This window comes from Pseudorca crassidens, chromosome 17 (assembly GCF_039906515.1).
Source record: "Pseudorca crassidens isolate mPseCra1 chromosome 17, mPseCra1.hap1, whole genome shotgun sequence".
NCBI classification, from domain to species: domain Eukaryota; kingdom Metazoa; phylum Chordata; class Mammalia; order Artiodactyla; family Delphinidae; genus Pseudorca; species Pseudorca crassidens.
In genome coordinates, this window is record NC_090312.1 from 37593540 (window position 1) to 37618565 (window position 25026).

At 37.5% G+C, this 25026-nt stretch overlaps 1 protein-coding gene across 8 annotated transcripts in view; it reads right to left on the reverse strand.

The window, feature by feature from the left end:
* The window catches only part of VPS13B (vacuolar protein sorting 13 homolog B), a 798169-nt gene that overhangs the window by 86017 nt on the left and 687126 nt on the right, over positions 1-25026 (reverse strand). For all 8 annotated transcript variants that reach the window (XM_067711645.1, XM_067711646.1, XM_067711647.1 and 5 more), the window contains exons 40-43: positions 19897-20093; positions 10100-10281; positions 8655-9004; positions 3243-3404 (exon numbers count right to left, since the gene is read on the reverse strand). In XM_067711645.1, the coding sequence (XP_067567746.1) occupies positions 3243-3404; positions 8655-9004; positions 10100-10281; positions 19897-20093 (891 nt within the window). The remainder of the gene's footprint in view (positions 1-3242; positions 3405-8654; positions 9005-10099; positions 10282-19896; positions 20094-25026) is intronic.

Sequence of the window (25026 nt, forward strand, 5' to 3'; positions counted from 1 at the left end):
GGTTGTGTCTATATTTTTTTCCATCCTGTTGGGACTTACTGTTGATAGCAACCTCCTGTGTGGTTCTAAGACATGTTGACCTCTTTGAAACCTTTCCAGGTGTCATTGCCACTTTCTTGATCTCTGCAATATAAGCTACATTGTTTAGCAGAGTTAAGTTCTCTGAACTTTAGAAATCCTCCCTGAGACTATGAATTGACTAACACCCAAGGTAGCATAAACATGCAGACACAAATGTTCCTAAAACCAAGCTGCTGGGCAGTGCAGGATATGACTTGGAGTCTGGAAAAAGGAACAGTTTGCTCACTTGTGAGTCTATGACTACCTCCAGGTGCAGTTTGAAGCTAAGTGGTTAGCTTTTCTGATCCTCAGATGTAACCTCTCATTAGAACACAGCAGAATATGCAATTGTGTGTGTATGGAATTCCATGAAGACCCTCTGGGCCCATTAAGACCTCTCTGGCTTCAGAGGGTCCTAAAACACACTTCTTTACGTAGCATAGGTAGCTGTAGTAAAGAGACACCTTTTACAAATACAATCTAAGTTTTAGTCTAAAGATTATAATGACTGTAGCTCATCTTAAAATTTGTATCCAGAGGATGCAGTTACAAATTAAAAAGAGGAAAAAAAAGTTTAATAGATACCTGTCTTATGTTTCCAGTTTGTCATTAAAAGGTTATTATTGTTTTTGGTCCTTAAAGCTTTGCAAGGGTTCATACTTGTACCAAGAATCCCATATTAGTCTAGCTTTAAATGTAGAGTATTATACCAGTGATTTCTCAGCCCTTCTCTTAAAACCTCACCATTTGGCTCTTCTAACAGACGAATCATGCTGTCAAAACCTAGGAGAGTTTGACAATGTGGTAGAAATAACACTATATCGAGAGTGAAAAGACATGGGATTCAGATCCATCTCTACCACCATCTTAGCTTAACATTTCTGTCTCCTTACCTATAAAATATGCGTAACAAAAAATACAAATCACACAGGGATATTATGAAAACAAGATTAGTAATAAATACAAAAAGACCCAAGTGCAGAAGAGTATAAATATGAAAGGTATAGTGTGGCAGTGGTTAGCCATTCTTTTTTCCTGTTTATGTCCTTCCCATCTAGAAACTGTACATCCATAACATGAAGACTACTGTTACTCCACACCCCTGAGCCTTCTGTTCTTACGATCACCTTTCCCATCCTGGCTCCAGTCTCCAGGGAATCTTGAGGGTCACTGAGGGCCATGGTAGTCTATGCAGCTTAAAATGTCTTTGAAGGGAGGTAAGCTTCCTCTGCTTTGCTTTTTATCGGCTAAGGCCTGTAGCGTGTGTGTATGAATGGGTGAAGTGGCTACAGGTACAGTATACGATCACACATTACTGCACCTTCTCAGAGGTTTCTTTCCCATCACTATTAGTTCATTTCTGGGAATGCAATGATCATAGAAGCCTTTCGAAGCTCTAAAAGGCTGTACAACATGGATTGCCTCTGGGTGGTTGGAATTATAGGTGGTCTTTTTCGTTTTCCTTTTTTGGTTTATATATCTGCTCTACGTTCTTACTTTTGCCATTAATAAGAAAAAAAATTACTTATTTTTGAAACGAACCAACCAACCAACCAATTGTCTTTTAATGATGTTACAAGGGGTAAACAACCAAACGACTTAAAAACTCGCTTACACAGACATTTCTCAAAAGGAGGATTAGAAAATAAGGGCACGGGCTTTCCTGGTGGCGCAGTGGTTAAGAATCCGCCTGCCAATGCAGGGGACACGGGTTCGAGCCCTGGTCCGGGAAGATCTCACATGCTGTGGAGCAACTAAGCCCGTGTACCACAACTACTGAGGCCTGTGCTCTAGAGCCCGCGAGCCACAACTACTGAGCTCATGTGCTACAACTACTGAAGCCCACGTGCCTAGAGCCCGTGCTCCACAACAAGAGAAGCCACAGCAGTGAGAAGCCCCTGCACTGCAATGAAGAGTAGTCCCTATTCGCCACAACTAGAGAAAGCCCACGCGCAGCAAAGAAGACCCAATGCAGCCACAAATAAATAAATAAAATAAAATAAAAAAAAAAAAGAAAAGAAGGGAATGTCATTCATTCTAAAAATACAAGTGCAATATCATATCATATGAGACAGTTTTGTAAGAACGTTTATTAGAAAAGGAGATATGATGTCTTAATGTCCTGTTAGAATAACCAGAATTAAACAGACTTAAGAAGAACTGCACTATATCTACTTTTCCAAATTTTATACTAATAGTGTGGCAATATGACGAAAAAGCAAGTAAGAAATCAGAATCGAGCTACTGAAAAAAAGAAAATAGCTGAGGGTGTAACATATTCTAAAGCTGGTCTATAGACGAGATGGGAAAACTCTCTAATCTAATGACTTTCTTTTAATCATAAGCAGACAGTAGTTTCCTTATTACCCAGAGTTTTAGAAATACATTATTCTTGAGAGTACTTCCTAGGATTTCTTTTACTCATTTAAGACATCATCTTTGTATTTAATTCATCCTCAGCTATCCCTGCAGGGCACATCCCTCTAATTATTCCCATCTAAAGTGACAGGAAAATGGAATTATACTACTTGGAAAACAGACATCCTTTGGTATGTCTTTTCTCAGTGCTCCCTTGGGCATAGTCTGTCATTGTGCTCATTTTGTCACAGACGGTGAGCTGTCATTGGAGGGCAAGGACTAAGACTTCTCTGCCTTTGAATCCCCAGTGCCTAAGACATGACTGCCACGGACTATATACACAGTAAGAATCTGAATAAACAAATGAAAAATAATACCCAACATACAATGTTTATAGTATATCAAGCACTATTTTAGTGCCTTGCACATATTAACTTATTTAGTTCTCATGACCCTATGAAACAGGTACTATTATTATCCCCAATTTACACATGAGAAAACTGAAGTATGAAAGCAAAGCGAGGTAATTCAGAGCCAGGATCCAAGCTGACGTACTCTGGCTCTACAGTTCAACCTCATAATCACCACACCAGGCTCCCTCAAGAGCACCTATGCTGAACAAGAGAACGTCCACTCCAAGAGGAGCATGGGTACACTGTGCTCCCTCCTCTAAACATTTCTGGGTTTCTGTCAGATGTAGCCATACTGTGCGACCCCGTGGGAGACTTAAAAAGGGAAATAACTAGACACAGGCACACAAATGCAGAAGAAATGAATCCGCAACCTTAAAAATTGCTGTGTTTGTAAGGCTGTTTCTCAAATACCTGTGGGGATTTGTGAGAGCGCCAGCTGTACTGGTGACTATGGAGACTGGCCAGCAGAATATTTTCATCAGTATCCACCTGGCCAAACCGCAGTGTCTCCTGTGTGTCATTACAGATCACAAAATGGCTGAAGACCAACTCCTCTACCTCAGGGCATTTATTCTGAAAGAAAAAGAATACGAAAGCCAATGTGCATCAGATTAATTGCAAGATGTTTGGCAGCTGTCTGCCCAGTGGCGATTGTTACAACACAGAAATACTAAAAGATCTGTTGTCATTAGCTCTGGTATACAAAGTATTCTATACTTCCAGGATAAGCACAAAAAATACCTTAAAGAGATCTTAAATGTTCCAAGAATATGTTTTGATTTATATTCCTGCAAAATAAATCATACACACAGAAGAGTAAAAGAACAATGAGATCCTTCAAACTTTTAACATTTTTAAATGAATTAACATGCTACAAAGAATGCCGTACTGGGTAGCGCACGTTTTTGAGCAGAGTACCACAGGCTAGAATTACCATGTTCCTGGCCTTCTCAACTTGACAATCAAGACCAATTACCAAAGCCACAGTTTGTACCCTACAGAAAGTAAGGATCATTTAGGTAATACATCCCCAGTTCCCTTGAGGGGGAGGGTGGATGTGTGTGTGTAAATCTGCTCAGGGAGAGATGTAAATAAAACCATAACTTTCCCGCTATTGTTAAGAGGCTGAACACACAAAACAGATCAACTTCAGAGTCAGTATAAGCCAAGCTGCAGTTTTCAAGGCAAAAAACGTTAGTTGAAAAACAGTTGTTGGTGTCTGTTTCAGCTAATAATCAATCAGCAAATGTCTTCCATTAATCTACTAAGGTTCAGCAAATTAGTAATACGTTCCTGTGTTGGTACCTCCTTCTCAACTTAATGGTATCTCCACTGGTTGCTGTTATATCGAAGCACTGGCAATGTGATAGAGCATTTCTGTGCTTACTCTTTTATCACTTTGGTTAGCTTATGGCTTAAAAAATAATAAACATACCTTTGGTAAATGAAAAGAATAGCTAAATAAATGGTTAACTTGAGAATGCAAGAAAAATATCTTAACTAGCCACTGAATCTGCAGACAATAGGAGGTAATATGTAACTGATGCTTCTCCAGTTGGCTTCTATTTCCTGGTTGTGGATCTAAATAATGTCACAATGCCACACTCTGTCATTTGCCATTTTACTGAGGGGAGGGAGAGTAAAAAGGGATATACCACTCATGAGCATAGAAATTTAAGTGACTACATGGCCTGAAGCCAAGGAGTCTATGGATGAACACACCTGGAATCCAGCCTGGACCAAGACCTGATCTAGAACCTCATGAGAACATTTTCTTGGGAGGTACAATCCCTTCCTAATCATCCAGAAGGCCCCTAAAGTGGGCAGGCAGAGCTCTACAGCTGCAGTCGGTGAAGAGGCCCTGAAATACCTCATTCTTCTAGATACCCCTGAGGGTCTCCTAAAGCGTTCGCTCTATCATCCATCTATTCTCACCAAACCTCTCTATTCTCATGGAGTGGAACCTTGCCTGACAACCACAGGAATCATAAAAGGAGTCTCTGGCTAAGTGAGACTGAAGCAGTTATAACCAGTAATTATCTGCCGCCTACCATATTACTTTTTGCTGTGGCTTTTAATCATGAGCTATGATTTCAAAACTGGACGGCCCGTGGGTTTTAGGCGTCCTGCCTGATCTGGCCCCTGCTGCATCTTGAACCACTCTCCGTTTGCCTGCTAGACCCCAGCTCCACCAGCCCTTTTCAGCCGCTCCAACGCTGCACTGGCCTCCTTTCAATTCATCCAACACATCAAATTCCTTCCTGCCTCAGTGCCTTTCTTCTGCTTGGACCTCTTTTCCTCCTTGCTTGACTAATTTCTTCCAACTCAGCTTTCAGGTTCCTGTTTTCAGGTCATGCCCTCAGAGTAAAGTAGCCTCCTGGGATCCTCCCAGATCACCTTAGGTCCCTCTATTTTATGCTCACACAACACTATGTATTTTGCCTTAAAAGCACTGATCCCTATTGGGACTGAGTAATTATTTGCATGATTATGGGTCATTGTTGTCTCCATCATTAGACTCTATGCTGCAAAAGGGCAGGAACCAGGTCTTTGTTAGTTACAACTTTTGCTCCTGTAGTCAGCATAATGCCTGACACATAAGTACTCAATAAACACTTATGAAACAAACATGAGTAAATTTAACTTTTAAAATTACAAGTGTAATATATGTTCCCAGTATAAAAATTAGAAAATACAGAAAGTACTGATTTTTAAAAACAAAGTCTCTAATTTTATACTCAGGGATAACTGCTGTGAACATTTTGGAGAATTTTTTTTTCCAGCAATTTTTCACTTCTGAGTGTCCTGCCTGTTCCTATTCTAGTCTATCCGATCTAATCCTATCTTATATATCTTATATATTTAAAGGTTTGTAAACCTTTAATTAAACTGGAGTCACAGTGTACAATTAGTTTTGATGAGATTTTTCCGTTTAGCGTTATATAATCAACATAAACTGCTCTCCTTGTAAACATTTTTCTCTCCGTTAGGTCCAACAGGACAAACATGAAGAAAGGGATATGATTCCAACTCCCACTTAGATAGACATCCTGAGACTGAAATTCAATTTTCATAATGAATTGGGATCAATCTGCTGGTTACACAGAGGTTAAGTTACCAGATGGGGCTTGGGTAGAAAAAAATCATATTACTTTCCTCATCTCTAAAAACTGACCTTTAATAAATGATGAGGGTTTTAGGAAAAAATGTAAATGAAAGAACACAAGGGGCTTGTTTACATTTTTCTAAAGAATACTCAAAGTCCTCAGGGAACTGTTTCTCTACTGCTCCTTCATCTGTGGAGTTCATTAAAACTGTAATAAGTTTAAGCGTTTCTTGGAATGTTTAAATTCTAGTATATTATAAAAAAATTTGTACATATTGTATGTGACATCATATAAAAGCGCAACCTCAGAATGCTTTCATAATTAAGAGATGGCTTATTTACATTTAAGATTTGTGCTGGACTGTTATACAGGCAATTAAAGAGAGATATCATTATGGTGTAAGATAAGATACATGAGCACAACCTTGATTTTTAAATAAAAATCTCCTTTAAATCCTATTTGGTCCAAATGTGGGAATGTGACATGGAAATATAAAGCAAACTGCAAGTGGCATTTTGGGTCCTTAATCTGGTTTCACAAAACATTAATCATTTACAAAAGAGAAAAAAAAAACTACAGCCAGAGAAATCAGACACTGATGAAGGCTTCTGTTAATCTTGAACTGTGACCTAAAGGTGAAAGGCCAAATTGTTTCATGCTTCAACTGTCTGGTCCATCCACACTGGATACAAATGACTTGTCTCAGATACGAACCCGATAAAAAGTATGTGGAAAACTCAAATTGCTTACCCAGCTTGTTAAGTTCACGTTTTTCATTGGCAATAATTATACTGTATATGAGCATTATATACATAATAAAATCCAAGCTTGGGTAACTAAGTTTCCCCTCTAAAGGGGATAAACCACATTCAGAACATCTTAGAAACAATGAACTTAATAACCCCTCTATAAGCCCATTTCAATGTCAAATGTCCTGTAATTTCAAAGTAGTGCATTTTTGTATTTACTTTAGAATACACAGGGTTAGAGATGCCTACCACATTAAAACTTGGTGGCAAGTACGCTTGACATGGGAGGAAACAAGAAAATTATAGCAACAATTACAGAAGTATATCCTCTTGTGGCTCATGTTAACATTGCCAAATCCCTGTATAAATCAGAACCAACTATTCACAGAATGTACCTGTCAGCGATATGCTACGTGACATATGGCTCTACTTAATCAAATATACAATTCCATTTTTAAAAAAACTCAGAATATTCCTTCAAGGCACTGTGTTAGCCAGTCAGTCATTCACACTCTGATGTGGTTTAAAACATTTAAATATTTATGCACCGTATTTTATTTATATGTATAGCTGTGTCTAAGAGAATATTTTTACCCTGGGAGGAAACTGATATTTCTGAGGGCCATTTTGCAGTAGTTGCTACACATGAGTCCTCTTACAATGGTCCTGATACCAAGACAAAAATATCCTGGGATTAAATGCTCTATCAATGACTCTTTTATATTTTCTAGGTTTGTTTTTTATTAAATGCATTGTTCAAAATATGACAAAAAACAGAAATTGGAGCCACGGAGGTTTTTTTCACCTCGCTATTCGAACCAGCTGCAAAGATTTAGATCACACTAGCTCTTATTTTACGCATGTCCTCTGCAGCAAGAAAACCATGGAATGCCCTTAAAAAAGAATTTTAAAATATGAAACAGATGTGTTATCTTCTTTCCCTTTGCTATTGTAGTGCCATGTTAGGTAATTAATTCCTTAGTCTTGTATAGGTCTTCATGCATATAAAGAAAAGAGTTCATTCCCATAAAAATTCTAGAACTCAAGCCCCTCCCCCCCACCACTGCCCCATCCCCACATGAGGTCAGGGTGGAGTGAAGGACCATTTCTCTTGGGGAGTTAGTCTGCACAAATACCTGTAACATACAAAATGTGGGGAAATGTCTCAGCTTAAATAACACAAGCTTTATTGAAATGCAATATTATACTGAAAATCAGTAAGGGAAGCAGAGGTGATTTGTTATTAAATCACTGAGCATATTATCAATATTATCCAAATATTCTGTGAAATTAGTTTCATGTTAGTGGACGTGGGCAGGTTCCCCATTTTAAATATGTCATTCAAAACAGACGTATATTCTAACTCTTTTTCGATATGGATAATTTCTGACAAAAGGTAAAAGTAAAAAATTATTATCAAGAGTCTTTAGCTGGTTACAAAATCTATTATCGAGTGCTTTTTTAGTGAATCAAAATGGCAGAATGATAATGGGAGAAAGACTAAAATTAAATTATACTATGTTCACATAATTTCCTCTCACTGCCTTTTCTCTTTGAAAAGATGAACTGCTTATATCAGGAAGCCTCACACAGGTTCTTCATTTCTGCAATGGCTGCTTCGACAATGTGATACATACCAAGTTGAGCTTTGGCAAACTAAAGCCATAATACTTGGAAAAAATTTCTGGGAATGTGTTACTTTCCACACAGATGTGGTACATTAGTCACAAAAATGTGGGCATCATCTCTGATGCATGTGTAGAGAACCCATGTTCTCCAAAGGTTTTAAAAATAACATGCATCACTTTGCCAAAACAGAGGAGGCCCCAAATATTATGGTGCCCATCAAATTCTTCATTCTCTCACATTTTTGTTTGTGCTTAATTTACTATTAGAAGTGATAACATAAAGTGCCTAGTAAAAGATCACACACAGACAAACTGTAAACTGTTCTAGAATATACATACCTGTTGCCAAGCTTGTATTGCAGTGTTTAGAGAATGAACTACATGTTGCCCAAAGTTTACAAATATTGAGTCAACGTTGATAGAGCAATCAATCAGCTTTTCTACTGCATTGCTGGAAACTGCAATCTGTCCAAAGATGCTGAAGGGTTTCACCATGCTTTGCATTGTAACATTTCTGCACTCTAGAAGTTTACAGTCTGCTTGAGCTGAGAACTGCATCTCCTGACAGACAGAACTATTGTTCCATTGTCGAAGATACATGTGTGGTTCTTTGAAGGAAATAATCATGTATTCTAGTTCAGATGGCACATTTTTATCAGAAATAAATGGCTGTAGGTATTGCGGTGGAGCTGTTGAGAAAACAAACAAGAAAAACAGCAGTTGAGATGAGCCAACGCTTTATGGAAATAAAGAGATGACATTTAAATTATTCATTTCTTGGTTACTGAATGCAATATTTGCTGGTTAATAAATTCAAATATTCTCTTGAAGATAATATAACATTTGAATTACCATTTGATATTTGCAAACAAAACTGTTTTGTTCAATCAGCAGGTCTCTTTACAAAGGTTACATGCACAGATAAAAATTTGATCACAAAAGACAACAAATAAAATGAAGAGGAGGTAAATATTTAAGAAGCATTTCATAGAAGTGCTCTGTATCTACCATCAAATCTCAAAACCAAAAACATGACCCAAACAGAGTTAGAAAATACAGGTTAAACTCCATTTTTGCTGAAAAGGCAAGATGCTTAACAGCAGCTGTGTTTAGTTTTAATCTGATTTTTTTCATTTTTCCATTACATGTAGGTTGAAAACCTAATACCAGAATCAAAATGTATTAAGTAGAAAAGGTTTGGTACAGGCTTTTAGGAATAATTATTCATGAACATGAGCAAACTTATAAAAGGCCACTTTTGGTGTGTGGAAAAACTTATTCTTCTACCTTATAAACTTGTAAAAATGCTAGTCTTTTAAATTATTGGAGAATTTGCCCATTTTTTGTAGAAGGTTTTTGTACTTTCGAGATAAGGTAATATCAAGTACTTTTGGAAACTATATGCCATTCATGTAATGGCTCATAAGATAGGAAAAAAACAGATGTATTTCTTTCAAAAAGATCATAATTGGAGTAACAGTAAAACCTGCAATTTTTGTAACTTCCTTGAAAATTCTCATTAGGAAGTGTGCAAAATCATGGCAATTCAATATAACTGGTATCCTATATAACAGGTCCATAAGATGGTTCAAATGTAAGGGGGACACCTATCATATGAAATCAACTTCAGAATAACTTTGCTGGTGCTTACTGTTAGAGGAGATGAATGCTGCTTCTAAAAGTTTCCTCCACCTTGTGAGTGGTGGTCAGTAGGGAAGGAGTTTTGTGCGGGGATAAAACAGTAAGTATTAAGTGAATGTTATTCTGATGCTAAAATAGAGTACCTGTGCCTAGTTGATCAAGGTGATGACAAAAATGGAACTCCAGGTGAGCAAACTGGAAGGAAACGCCAAGAGATGGGACAAACCATGGCGTAAAACAGGAGTCAACTCTGGTACAGGCAGCCAGGGCTGTTGGAGTTACAAGTTGGTCACAAGTGCTTTGAGAACCAGATTCACTTGCAGAGCTGTGGGAGATAATTAATAAAATAAGTTCAATAACCTAAATTTCCCAACATCATATAAATGAAATGTCTTTCTATAGGGGTTTTTAAAGCTAACTCCCATAATCCTATAGTCAATGTTCTCATCAAATCTTCCATATTTGCTCACATAAACAAGTCGTTTTAAAAAATTAAGTTCTGAGGCTTCCCTGGTGGTGCAGTGGTTAAGAATCTGCCTGCCAATGCAGGCGACACGGGTTCGAGCCCTGGTCCAGGAAGATCCCACATGTGACAGAGCAAGTAAGCCTGTGTGCCACAACTACTGAGCCTGCACTCTAGAGTCCAGGAGCCACAATTACTGAAGCCCATGTGCCTACAGCCTGTGCTCCACAACAAGAGAAGCCACCGCAATGAGAAGCCCATGCACCACAACAAAGAGTAGCCCCCACTCGCCACAGCTAGAGAAAGCCCGTGCACAGCAATGAAGACCCAATGCAGCCAAAAATAAATAAATTAAATAAATTAATTAAAAAAATTAAGTTCTTGCTGATTATTCTCTATGAGTTATTAGCAGAAAAATTTTGAAGGATTCCTGAAACCCCAGGCCATGTTGACCTCCAACCCAATTTTCTTCCATCCACATTTCACTTAAACTAATATGAGAACAAGTTGTCCGTAAGTTAAGACCAACACAATTCAGAGTATGACTCTGCTGTTCAAAAAACCCAATATTTTCAGTGTCATCATAAATCTTTCTTTTGTTTTACTTCTCCAGGTCATCCACATCCATATTCCCATATGAGTTAGCCAATACTCTGTATTGAATACCTACTGCATACTGTATTAGGTGCCATAAAAGTTATGACCATGTCCAGAAGAACCAAGGCTCCATGGACAATTACACCACATGTGTCCTCTACTTGTCCATCCTCCCAACACCATTTTATACCAGTAAAAGTCAATTAAAATAAATAGTGAAGGCATCTGTAGGAGGGAAGAAATTTGTACATAGCGGCTGCTGGTGTGCATGGGAAACATGCAGCCTAGCTGCCTCCCCTCAATGCTAGTAGAAGCATGAGACCTGGGGATTGGGAGGGGCCAAGGTGCATTCTGCTAATTGTGGATCACTAAATAGATGCTGCCCTATTCCCCCTTACCGTCTTCCACCCTCTTCTTTCCAAATCTGAAATTTGCTCTACAGCTACGGTAGCCTGGCTCCCAAATCCATGAGGAGCCTAGAGAAGAAACAATGGTTTATAGTATCCTAGGGAGAACTATGACAAGAAAAACTGAAGAAATAAATCCTTGGTTTTCAAAGAATTCCCAGTCTAACTGGCGATATAAAATATGTAGATGTTTACAAACATTATAAAGCAGAACAACCAACAAGGAATAGGCAAGTTGGAAGTGCTGCCAGAGTGGAAATACAAGAGGAAGTCAGAATGGCACAGGGTGAATCATGTGGGATTTGCAGAGTGTGAATCTTCAGCTGAGTTTTGAAAGAGGTTGTAAAAAGGCTGGTGAAAATGAAAGCTAGGTTTACTGAATATTTAACTTCAAGGTGTTTATAGTTATGTGGTGGTATTTACCGCAATGTTAGAAAAACTCCACTGCATGCAAAGAAAACACAACTCTGGGGCACTATGTTTCTGATGAAATGTTATGCATGAAAATGCAGCTAGGTATATTTTTAAAACTTCTATAAATGGGTATACTAATCCAAATAGCTTTCTAGGAATTTATCTGTGGAGTTACAAATAAAGATCTCATTTAAAATAAACGACAAGGTCCTACTGTATAGCACAGGGAGCTATATTCAATATCTTGTAATAACCTATACTGGAAAAGAATATGAAAACATGTGTGTATGTATGTGTATGTGTGTGTGTGTATATATATGTGTGTGTGTATATATATATATATATATATATATATATATATATATATATATACACAAAAACACATTTTATAACTGACTCACTTTGCTATACACCAGAAACTAACACAACATGGTAAATCAACTATACTTCAATTAAAAAAATTAAAGTTAAAAAAAGATCTCATTGGCAAGGTAAAATTAAAACTTATATTTATTCAGAAAGACCAAACTGTATTAGTTGTACGTGTGTTTTAGAAAGGAGATACTTTTTTTTTTTTTTTTTTTTGCGGTACACGGGCCTCTCACTGTTGTGGCCTCTCCCATTGCGGAGCACAGGCTCCGGATGTGCAGGCTCAGCGGCCATGGCTCACGGGCCCAGCAGCTCCGCGGCATGTGGGATCTTCCCGAACCGGGACACGAACCCGCGTCCCCTGCATTGCCAGGTGGACTCTCAACCACTGAGCCACCAGGGAAGCCCTGTACGTGTGTTTTACACATATGAAATCTCTCCCTTATAATACTTCAAGAAGTTGTTAAAAATAGGGTATAGCGTTAGTCAAAATATTAAAAATCCAGGTGAGAGTACTTTGAGATCAGTTTTAAAACAGTAAGTACAAAATTTGAGGTGTTTATCTGAAGAATTTCTCTGTCAACTGCAATTTTTGGCACTCTTGAGATTTTCCAAGATTTACTTTTCTCTCTCTTGAGAGTAGCAAATTCTGTAACATGTTGAAAAAGGTTGCTAAGATATCACAAATAAGTGCGTGTCAAAATCTTTATTTATAACAAATTGATTTTTCACTTTTCCTAAATTAAATGTACAAATCAATGGTTAAAAGATATTTTGAGGTCTATACAGTAACTCCTAACGTATATATTCAAGTGGTCAGCACTCTTTCCATCTTGAAATCCTGACTAAAATGTTACTAGATTAATCTATATTTAAAAAGTTAGAGTTTTATTTAAAAATTGGAGTTATATCAAAATTAAAATGTGTTAAACACAAAATTAATATGGTATATGCACATGAAATGCTTTATATTTTGAATCAGTAAATTTATAGTTTTTGATACTCAACTTAATTTGATCATCACTATACACTATAAAAGTACATATGCATGTTTACCTTTTACATAAGGATTAAAAATATCTAACTATGATAGAGCTAAACAGTCATAAAAATGAGAACAATGACCCTGCTAGGGACACTTACAGCAACTACATTTATATCATTTCCTTAATTAAGTACAATGGACTTCGATCTGATCCAGATATCAAAAGGAAAAACATAATTCATGCGATGTGTAATAATCAGAAAAGGAAAAGTAAAGATGGCTCCAAGGAGCAAAACCTTTCAAATAGTAATACATAGAACACAAGATTCAGTAGTTAGTTCAAATATCAATAAGTTCCTAATGGAAATTCAAATTTTTAGAATAGAGGAAATATTCTAAAGAGTAGAAAGTATGGCAGGAGTTTTATATATCCATACCTTCATTTTAGCCAAAGGGACTTATTAACTGTCCTGGGTGACCCATAGAAGGGTATCAACTCCTTTAAACAAGGAGTGTTTTAGTAAGTTTAGATCTTGATTGATCCATAGGCACTGCAGGGACCCAGGCATAATCCTTAAAGATTCACCCCTGGATGTCACCCCTATAGCTCTGCAGGTATCCAACAATGATCTGACTTGATTGATAAAGCCTTGGGCTTTTCTCTGTATCCCTCTGTGGTAATAAGAGTTTTATAATATAGCATAGAGATTAAGAAAAGAATGATTGAGGTAAGAAAACCGAGATGAAAATGCTTGCACTGCTTCCACTTACACTGTAATCATGGGCAAATTATTTCATCTAGCTAAATCTGTTTTCTCATCTGTAAAGTAAGTATAGTAATTGGACTTACTTTTTGAGTATTAAAGGAGGTACTACATAGAAACTGCTTAGCATAATGTCTATCACTCCATAAGAGAAAAAAAAATCTCATCCCTCTTTTCCTGGTTGGCAAACAGGGTACCGTACTGGTTACTTAGTTTAATGTTAGTTGCTGGTGATTACCTTTAGCTCCCAAGAGGGATCTGACAATATCACATTGTCATTCATCCCAGTGTGGCACTGTTTCTCAACATTGGTTCACCTAAACTCTCCACTGCCTACTGCAAAAACATTGTCCTGTCCATCCTGGGAGAGCACCGCATGGAGGAGAGAAGACAAGGGACGATGCACCATGTTCTCTCCACCTTAGATCTGTCTTTTTTGGGGAATGTTTTAACTCTAACTGCAAGTAAGAAATACACCTCTGTTGTAACCTCGTACAGCTATAAAATGGCAGGGGGGAGGTTACTGAAAATATTTTTTAAATTGTGGTAAAATACACATAACTTAAAATTCACTGTTTTAACCAGTTACAAGTGTACAGTTCAGTGGCATTAAGTACATTCACATTGTTGTGCAACTAACATCATCGTCCATCTTCAGAATTTTTTCATCTTCCCAAACTGAAAGTCCATACCCATTAAACAATTTTCCTCTTCCTCATCTCCTGGCAATCACCATTCTACTTTTGTCTTTATAAATTTGACTAGTCTTGGTATCTCATATAAGTGGAATTATATAGTATTTGTCCTTTTCACATTGATAGTTTCTATTTTATTTAAAAAATTCCATCAACAGATGAATGGATAAAGAAGATGTAGTATATATACACAATGGGATATTACTCAGCCATAAAAATGAGTGAAATAATGCCATTTGCAGCAACATGGATGTAGCTAGAGATTATCATATTAAGTGAAGTAAGTCAGCCAGACAAGGACAAATCATATATCACTTATATGTGGAATCTAAAAAAAAATGATATAAATGAACTTATTTACAAAACAGAAATAGACTCACAGAAATAGAAAACAAACTTACGGTTACCAAGAGGGATAGTGGGGGATGGGTTGGGGAAGGGATAAATTAAGAGTTTGGGATTAGTAGATACAAACTACTACATATAAAATAGATAAGCAGGGCTTCCCTGGTGGCGCAGTGGTTAAGAATCCGCCTGCCAATTTAGGGGACATGGGTTCGAGCCCTGGTCCGGGAAGATCCCACATGCTGGAGCAACTAAGCCCGTGCGCCACAACTACTGAGCCTGTGCTCTAGAGCCTGAGAGCCACAACTACTGAGCCCGCGTGCTGCAACTACTGAAGTCCGTGCGCCTAGAGCCCGTGCTCTGCAACAAGAGAAGCCACCGCGATGAGAAGCCCATTCACCGCAACGAAGAGTAGCCCCCACTTGCCACAACTAGAGAGAGCCCATGTGCAACAACGAAGACCCAACACAGCCAAAAATAAATAAATAAATAAATTTTAAAAAATTAAAATAGATAAGCAACAAGGACCTACTGTATAGCACAGGGAACTACTGTCAATACCTTGTAACAAGGTGGCAAAGAAGTTCCAAACGTCAAGATTGTTGTCTGAATGGCTTATGAAAGTCAAAAGGTTAAAAAAAATGGTACCCAGCAAATTTAGGTACATCTAAAAGTACATATCCAAGTAGCCAAATGGAGGCAAACAATATCTAGAGGCCACAGTGACCGTCTGGTAGGAGAAAGTTCAACCAGTGAGGAGAAAGGAAATGATCCAGGGACTTTACCATCACAATGCTCTTCCTCTGATTCCTGCACTGGCTATACACACAAGAATGAAGGTTTGGTAAATAAAAAGCATCTCTTCCTCACATACACAAAAAGCTGTGGACCACTGTCTCAAAGATCACTAAATATGAGTGGACAGCGACTTACAGGATCTTTAGGGAGAAGGAGAAAATTTTATTTTTTTTTATTTTGCGCTCTAAAAAACTCAACAGAGTTTCCATTTTCATCACATGAAGAAAGAGCCACACACTTCTTTTTCCAGGATGCCTTCCTTCTATGAACCAACGTTTTGTGGGTGGGGATAAAAAGTCCTTGTAAGCAATCTACTCTCACGTTTTAACATTGTGAGAAAGTGACCATGCAATATGGACAAAACCACCAAAGACTCGGCACAGGTAAACAGCTTAGCATTATCATCAAACAATTTGTCATAAAGTTAACTGGACATATATATCAAGCTCTTCACAGTTATTACTGTGTAACACAATAACTGCCTGTAACTTGTGACTTTAGATAGTCACGTACTTCTGGAGTTAGCCATTTGGGGTGAGGGTAAGAGGTGGAAACAAAGTAGAAAGTTGTTCTGGTCCATCAGAAGACATCTGGTTGATACCAAACTCAGGGAACCTAGTAGAGTGGCCCAAAGCCTGAGAGTTGGGCCCACCAGCCATTTCTCATCTTTCCGCCTAGGTCCCATCACTAGGTAAGAAACTGTAAATTCCAAATACAGTGTGTGCTTGCTGGCTATCTTGTTTGCTCTCTAAATCCACTTTCTACCCCTCCCCATCCTCTTCTCTGCCCCTGACTGTATCAACAAGCTGCTTTGTCCTTGGCTTGTCTTTTGGTTCGGCCAGTGGAAGGTGCCCAAGGGAGATCAGAAGGTGTGAAGAGAGTGGCGGAAGGACTCATATTCTCCTGGCTCCTTCTTAGCCACGTCTCTGCACATTGTTGGTCCCTCCACCAAAAACAGCTACAACCACCCATTCTGGGTTAGTTTTGGTAATGGCTCTATTACCTGGCTCTTTCAGGACTAAGAGTGGGATGGTTCCCCATGGTTTCTAGCCTTAGGGTACTGTCCTATCCCTTCACCTTGTCAACACTTTTGTAAATAGTCTTTACAGTAAACTCTCCTCCGTTAACCAGTCTGAGTGTGCTGTCTGTTTCTTGTCAGGACCTACTGGGAAAAGGGGTTTTTTAGGCTTCAGCAGTGGGCAGTGGGGGTGGGCAAATACATACATGCTGAGATTAAAAATAAATAGCTGAAATGGATACCCTGATCAGGGCTTAAAGGCTGTATCTCTTGCTTCAGTCCAGTGCACCACAAATAGAAAGAAAACTCTACTAAAGTTCAATACTATTGTGGAAACTAAGCTTAAGTTACTCTCCTTCCAATGCTACCTTGAAAAAAACAACAGTTACCCATCATTCATTTTCATATGATCAAGCAAACCATTAATTAAAGATAGTGGAAAATAATTATTACAGATACACGGGGATTGAATTAAAGATAATATGCCTGTATGGGATAAACAGACCAAGGTTTAAGAGAGTGAATCTTGTCTCCAGTCCTTTGTACCGAAGGCTACCTGCCACCCCTCAGACTGGTTAGCTCCTACCCATTCCTTAAGGCCTCAGCGTAGAAATCAGTTTCTCATGGCCAAACAGCTAGTTGGTGATGGAGCCAGGACTTAAACCCAGGTCTGCTAACTTGAAAATCCCTAATAAATAGTGCTTCTATTTACATACACACAGCGATGCCATTACCGCTAAATATCCTACACTGTTGCACTTTTGACAACTGTGGACAAGATGCTTTATTTTTTAGATTAAGCTTCATGGGACTTATTTTTACGAACTTTCTTCCAGTAATGTACAAAAGTCTGATGCATATCCTTCTCAAACCATAAATATTATTTAAGATACGATAATCTCTAATCATAAAAGTGTCAGGTTTTTATCCAGTTTTAGATTTCTCATGACAGAATATACTGGATCTAACCATGTGAAATGTTGACATATCATCAAAGCACTGATGTTTTCCTTCAAGAAACTGGATGAAATTTATTTACTGTTCTCTTTGAAAAATGTCTTAATAGTGTTTTATTATGTTGATTTTTAAACCAGCTCTTTAAATTTAATTTCACTAATATCAATTTCTACCTGAAAAATGCTTAATGTCAAACAATTTAAAGCAAGATCAATTGTGAAATATTAGGCAAGTTGAAAAATCCAAGGTGAGGACAAAAGATCTGTGATTACAATGTTGAAAGCTTGGTGAAAAACTGCCTAAATTTGACTGTCTGCATAAATTTCCATTCCCTAAAGGTTCCACATTTCTGCAGTGCTAAGCTTACCACAAAGTGATTTTCATGAATGTTTCAGATTCAGAGGAATTAACCTTGTCCAAAATGCTTCTTTCAATGATGAAAATGCATTCTTTGATAATTAGAATCAAGAAATGATTTCTAACTTGATACTAATAATGAAACTCAGATTTTAAAAAAATTCATTACCCATAGCTCTGTTTTCTGAGATTTCCTGGTTTCTGACTAGGTAACCTATGCTTAGAATAGGCAATCTTTCTATCCATCTGCTAACTCCTCCCAGGATGGGTGTTCTTTTCACTGCTGCATTTCATATAGGTAAAATCAAGACCCCACTTCTTTAATATATTTTCACCAGTTGTACATTACTAGGTAATATACTGGGAAGGCAATTATTTTTAAAGAGCCCAAATGACCAAGAAATAGAAATCATAAAGCAAAAAACATATTATTATTAAGCATACAAAGTAATCAACGAAAAAGACTGTGATGCTACAGACTAATGTGAACAGAGGTTATCTCGGTGTGATATGACGATGGGTGGTATTATTTTCTGTATTTCCCAGATGTTCTTCAATGAACATATATTACTATTAATTACAAAAAGAGAAAGCATTCACAACTATCTATAATGTAAAACAGGAACTAGAATACAAAATGGTGTGCTATGATTATAACCCTGTAAAGGCATACAATGATGGGCAAAAATAAAGGTAACAAAAAAGAGAAAACGGTTCAATCACAGGGTGTTGGAACGGTGGATGTTTTTTTCTTTTTGTTAGTGTCAAAATGTTGTTTGGGGGAAAAAAGAGGGGTGGATTATATACAAAGAATAAGATAATGCTAGAGCAAACTCGTCAGGAGAATTAGAAGGTAGGACATTGAAAGTGATGGGCAGCAAGATAGGCACAGGCCCATAGTACACATATCATATGACCCAAAAAACTGTTCCATTGATGGTGATTTAGTTTCTTTTTCTTGTCATTTAGGGGAGCATGAACAGAAAGACATAATAAGGATATGTAAACTAGAAGGAGCACTTGAAGAATAAATTGCTGGAGCCATTTTTTCTCTGCTCTAAGTTAGTGGATGTATTAAGCAGGCAAACACTGGAAATAGGGACAATCTGGCCCTGTTTTGTCACTAGCCAGATATCCTGTAGGAGGTGTGGAACAGGAAGTTCTGGGGACACGATTCAGAATACCTGAAGTCTATAGCTCTAGAGATACATTATAGTCAAATAGACTCAAGAGCTGAATAAAACTTTGGCTATCTGAAATCGAGTATAAATTATTTTGGTTAGTCAAGTTTTCCTAATGTCTGTCTTTTAAAGTTTTTTTAAAAACCCCTTAAGAAGGAAGTAGCTCCAAAAAGAAGGAGACAATTCAATTTACTTGACGTTTCTTTTAATGCCCCAGGGTTAACATTTACACATATTGATGACTGTGTCATTAAGAGTCTATTGAAGTGTGTATGGCTCTTTTCCTCTAAATTTTTTAGCTCAGGATAACTGGATTTTTGGTTTTTTTGAAGTTTGTTTTTTGCTCTTTTTTCCTTTTATATTTAAGGAACAGGTTCTTAGAGCTCACAGTAAAACACAGGAATTTTAGTACACAGACTTTGAAACATCAGCTTCTATCTCGCTTCCTCGTTCTCATCTGTAGTTCAGACAGATGCAGCTGTTAGAGAGCTGCGATATAGCTAAGTGAGGGGCCACCAGATAAGATGACTTGACGATTGTTTCCTAGTATAATGCCACTATTTCATTTTTCACTTTGTTCACTGAGTTACCTTTGGTCATCAGCTCCATTTTGGCTGCTGTTCAAAACAATTCTCCAAAGATCCGAGGATACCAGTTTCTTCTGGTCATTCACAAGATTGATATCTGGCAACTGCAGTTCACAAACTTTGCTTTCAGACAGACTAAATTCTCGAAATGCAACAAAAACCTTCTGGAGTTCATCCCAGTATTCCAAACTACAAGGAATCTATATTAAAAGAAAGAAGATTTTAGAAGATGCAAACAGAAATGATGTTTCTGTATTTGTTGACATGCAACTTGAATCTTCATAAAAGTTATAACATTAATGAGGCTTTTAAAAGGGGACACAGTTGTAAAGGACAGTAGTTTAGGATTTCTTTTCATAGTTATATTCATCCTGTTTACCTACTTTATTTCAAAAGACTCATTCAAGAATAATATGTGGAAACAGTCAAGAAAGTTTTTAAATAAAGGAGAAAGAGTGGAGAACAAATTCTACCAGATGCTAAGTCTATTATAAAGCTACACTAATTAAAATTAAAAGATAAGGTTGGAGTAGTAACATACAAATAGATTAGAAGAAGAAAAAATAATAATATGTAAGTACAGATAAATTTTAGTATGTGATGAAGGTACCATTTCAAACAAGTATGGGAAGGATGGGAAATGAGGTTGCAAGAACTGGTTAGCCATTTGGTAAAACCAAAGTGGGTCCCTACATCATTCCTATATGTAAGTAAATTCCAAAAGGATCAAAATATTAAAGGTTAAAAACTGAAAACATAAGAGAAAAAATCAGTTAATATTTTTATCATAATAGGGTAGCCTTTTCTGTGTATGGCATGAAACCCGCGGACGGGAAAAGAAACAACAAACAAACAAACTTCACAACTGATAACATCAGAATTAATAAAAAGCAAGGTTAGTATAAAACAGGTAATAGTTAATGACAGATCTACAAATACTTGTTGTGAGAGCAGAGAGCTCTTACAAATCAATGAGAAAATGATTAAGTAAGCATATAGAAAAACAAGCAAAGGCAGTTGTTGGAAGAGGCCCTGAACGTCCCTGCATGTTCTTGCCAGGTATGTAAAGGATGCAAGGCCCTGAAAGCTGTTAACAGGGACCATTTCCCAGGTTCTGTTTGCAGAAAGTATCTTTGAGTGATGAGGTAAAGTTTCTTTCCAGGACAAAGAGCAGACTTGCTCTAAAAGAGGTTGATTTGACAAGCTCCATGTTCCATGCTGTGCCATTTATCTACTGCATGCAGAGCATCCCCCTGGGGGCCCTTTTGCATCACCCTTGTGGGACTTGGGGGCAAGAGAAACCAATGCAAACATGATGCACACACTGTTTGCTGTGCCACGAGCAATAATACTCTTTGTTTCTGACCCAAAAGTCTAATATATTCTGTGAGCATCCATAAAACATTAGCTTGCATAAGGTAAAATCCCAGATTCTGACAGCAATTAATTTACAGAAGAAAAGATATAACCAGCCAGTAAACATGCAAAGATACTCAACTTCACTAATACTTACATAAGTTCAAATTAAAGCAATAATGTAGTATTTTTATTTATTAATCTGGAAGTTTGAAAAGACTGACATTTCCAATTTCTGTAGAGGTGTGGGAAAAGCATTTCTACCCATTATTATTTTTTTTTTTCCTTTTTTTTTTTTTTTTTTTTTGCGGTATGTGGGCCTCTCACTGTCGTGGCCTCTCCCGCTGCGGAGCACAGGCTCCGGACGCGCAGGCCCAGCAGCCATGGCTCACAGGCCCAGCCGCTCCGCGGCATGTGGGATCCTCCCAGACCGGGGCACGAACCCGCGTCCCCTGCATCGGCAGGCGGACCCCCAACCACTGCGCCACCAGGGAAGCCCTCTACCCATTATTTTTGAAGAATAATTTGGCAATATCTATTAAATGCTTGGAAGGATACATCTAAGAATTTGTTTTACAGATATTCCAATACAAGTAAGTGTGTGTGTGTGTGTGTGTGTGTGTGTGTGTGTGTGTGTGTGTACGTATGTGTGTTTACTTTAGTACTGTATTAGTAAGAAATTGGAAAGATACAAATATGGAATTAAATATAACATGCAGATCTATAGAATGGAATCTGTACAACCGTTAAAATGAATAAGGAATACCTATATACACTAACACAAAAGACACTCAAGATATATTATTAACTTAAAAAAAATTAAGCTTCAAAATAGAACATGTGGGTTGATCCCATTTGTCTTAAAAAAAAAAAAAAGGACTGGGCTCAGATGTGTCTCCTCTTTTGGAAGCATTTCCTAATTATGACCATTCTCAGAACTGGTCACTGCCTCTCTTGTGTCACTTCCATATCTAACTTACTCCTCTATCATAGAAGTCATTACATTTCGCCATTCCTTATTTACATGTTTGTCTCCTTTAGTTGACTCTGTGATCCTTAAGGCAAAAATGGCATATTATTTTTAAAAATATTAGCATCAGTTTTTGGAACATAACAGGATATTAATAAAAGCTTCCTGAATGAATAGATTTCTCCTTAATCTTCCTTTCCTAAGTAAGTGATTCTAAATCTTTGAATGGGAATAAATTTTACCTCCGCCTATAACAGTTTCTTTTCCTTAAATGGGGACTTGAGCATCCACGTATGGCAACGTGCTAAATGGACGAAAGGGGCACAAAATGGATATGCATAAGAGGCTAACAGTGTGATGAAACAGAGCACATGTTTTGGTTAGTGATAAGGACAAGTGACATATCCATAAATTCTACTCTTAGCCACCATTTCTTGAAATTCTCCCTCTTCTTGCTTTCCATGACATACATTTTTCTAACTTTCCCCTCTCTGGGTCTTTGTTCCTATACTGTCTCTCAGCCTCAAATACCCGTAGAATCCCTGGTTTCTCACTGTCTAATGTTTAAATCTTTCCCATCTATCAAGGTCCAAATGAAATACCACCTTTCTTTGAGCCTTTTCACCTCCCAGATGGAGAAATGCTTTCCCTTTTCTGAACTCCAATAGTTTTTAAAAATGGGAATCTGTTTCATAGCTCTTATCACTATACACCTCATGTTACAGTTATTTCTATACATGACATTTTCGCTGGTAGACACATTCCTTGAGGGAATGATTTCCATTTGGCTAAGCTTTGGATTTTCACAGAACCTGGCAAACTGTATACAGTGAATGTTCAAAAAAAGTTGCTGAATGAATAATTCATGAATGAACAAATACACATATCCTGGGTGATTCAGTCCATCTATGGCACATTAAAAATTCTCCACAAAGAAGTATAGAAGATTAAAGCATAAACTTTGGAGTTATACCTAATGGGATTCAATTTCTAGTTCCATTAGCTATGAGTTCTTGGGTAAATTAATTTTTCTAACATCAGTACTCATATCCCTGAAAAGGGGATAATAACAGAACTATCTCATGAATTGTTGTGAGGATTAAAAGAGACAAAGCCTTCCATTTAATACCACATAATAAAAGCTTAAGAAATGTTAGTTACTAATTATTTATCCTTCTCATGCTCAAAGAACACTTCTGAAGCTTGGGTATTGTTAAAAGAATCAGGTAGGTTGTGAATAAGAGTCCTGCTTGTTAGATGTCTTAACAATGGGTTGGACCTGTGGGAAGAAAATAATAAACCTTGAGCCTGGATGTTCAGGAACCTTGTAATCAGAGTTCAATATGGTTTTCTGCTGCATATCTATTAAAATATTTCCCTGTATGTTGCCTATTACTTGAGAGATAAAGGAACATCTCCTTGCCTAACTCCTTTCTAGACTGCCAGTAAGTCAGTCCTTTAGCTTAAGAAAGTCATAAGTAGAAATGGATAAGATGTGGGAAGTGGGGTGAGACACATAAGAATCTCATGGGAGAGGGCAAATGAGTTTAGAAAAGCATATTTAACATACCTATCTTTTTTTTTTAATTAGTAACAAATTAACAGAATGTAAAGTTCAAAAATCATCTTCTTGGTAGAGAGGTTACACAGCAAATAGGGTGAAAAAAAAGACTTGTTTCTGGTATTGTCTCCAGAAGTTTTCCATTAAAATTAATGTACAATAGGGACTTCCCTAGTGGCTCAGTGGTTAAGAATCAGCCTGCCAATGCAGGGGACAAGGGTTTGAGCCCTGGTCTGGGAAGATCCCACATGCCGCGGAACAACTAAGCCCGTGCACCACAACTACTGAGCCCGTGTGCCACAACTACTGAGCCCGCACGCCTAGAGCCTGTGTTCCACAACAAGAGAAGCCACCGCAATGAAAAGCCCGCGCACCACAATGAAGAGTAGCCCCTGCTTCCTGCAACTAGAGAGAACCCATGCACAGCAACGAAGACCCAACGCAGGCAAAAATAAATAATTAATTAAAAGAAAATTCATGTATAATAGCTTATGAAAATTGGCCGTCACACTGGAAAGCAGAGTGAGGCCTTAAGAAAAAAGTACTAGCAAGTTTTGATGTACAGGAGACAGTTGGAATAAATCCATAATAAAAGGCAATGCAAGCTGGGAACCATTGTGGGAAGCCATTAGGTAGTTTAAGGGCAATGAAAGTAAACTGTACCAACACTGGGGCTTAGGCAAAGAGAAACTGTGAAAGTTCAAAAAGAGAGATTTGGAAGAAAGCCAAAGAAAAATTTTATTTAGTTCACAACTTTGTGTGAGGCTGGTTCTGAGGTTACATACTTCAATTGGAACATTCCAGGCTACTTTCAAAATTTAGAAAACAATAGAGAACTACTATAGAAATACATCATAAAATATGTGTTACGTGTTTGTCAGGATTTTCCTTTATATGCCCTATTTCCCTTGGTTAATAAAGGGGTATTAATAAATGAAACTTCTGTTTAAAAAGTTTAAGATTGTATGTCTATAAGTACATTTGCAAAAGTCACATATTAATCCTTTCCCCCATGTTAAGAACACTTTTGTCTTCAAAACCTCAAAAGAAAAGCTGATAACAACACTCAGTACAATTAGTATTTTAAAGGTAATTTTAGTCAACTGTCCACTGAAATATATATTGAGCCACAGGTTTATAAATCATATAGATATAATCTTTATTTTTAAAATTTCTCCAACATAAAAAAAAATCTCTTGTTGGTATTACATTCACTTATGATAAAATCCTGGCCCTGACCCTTAAT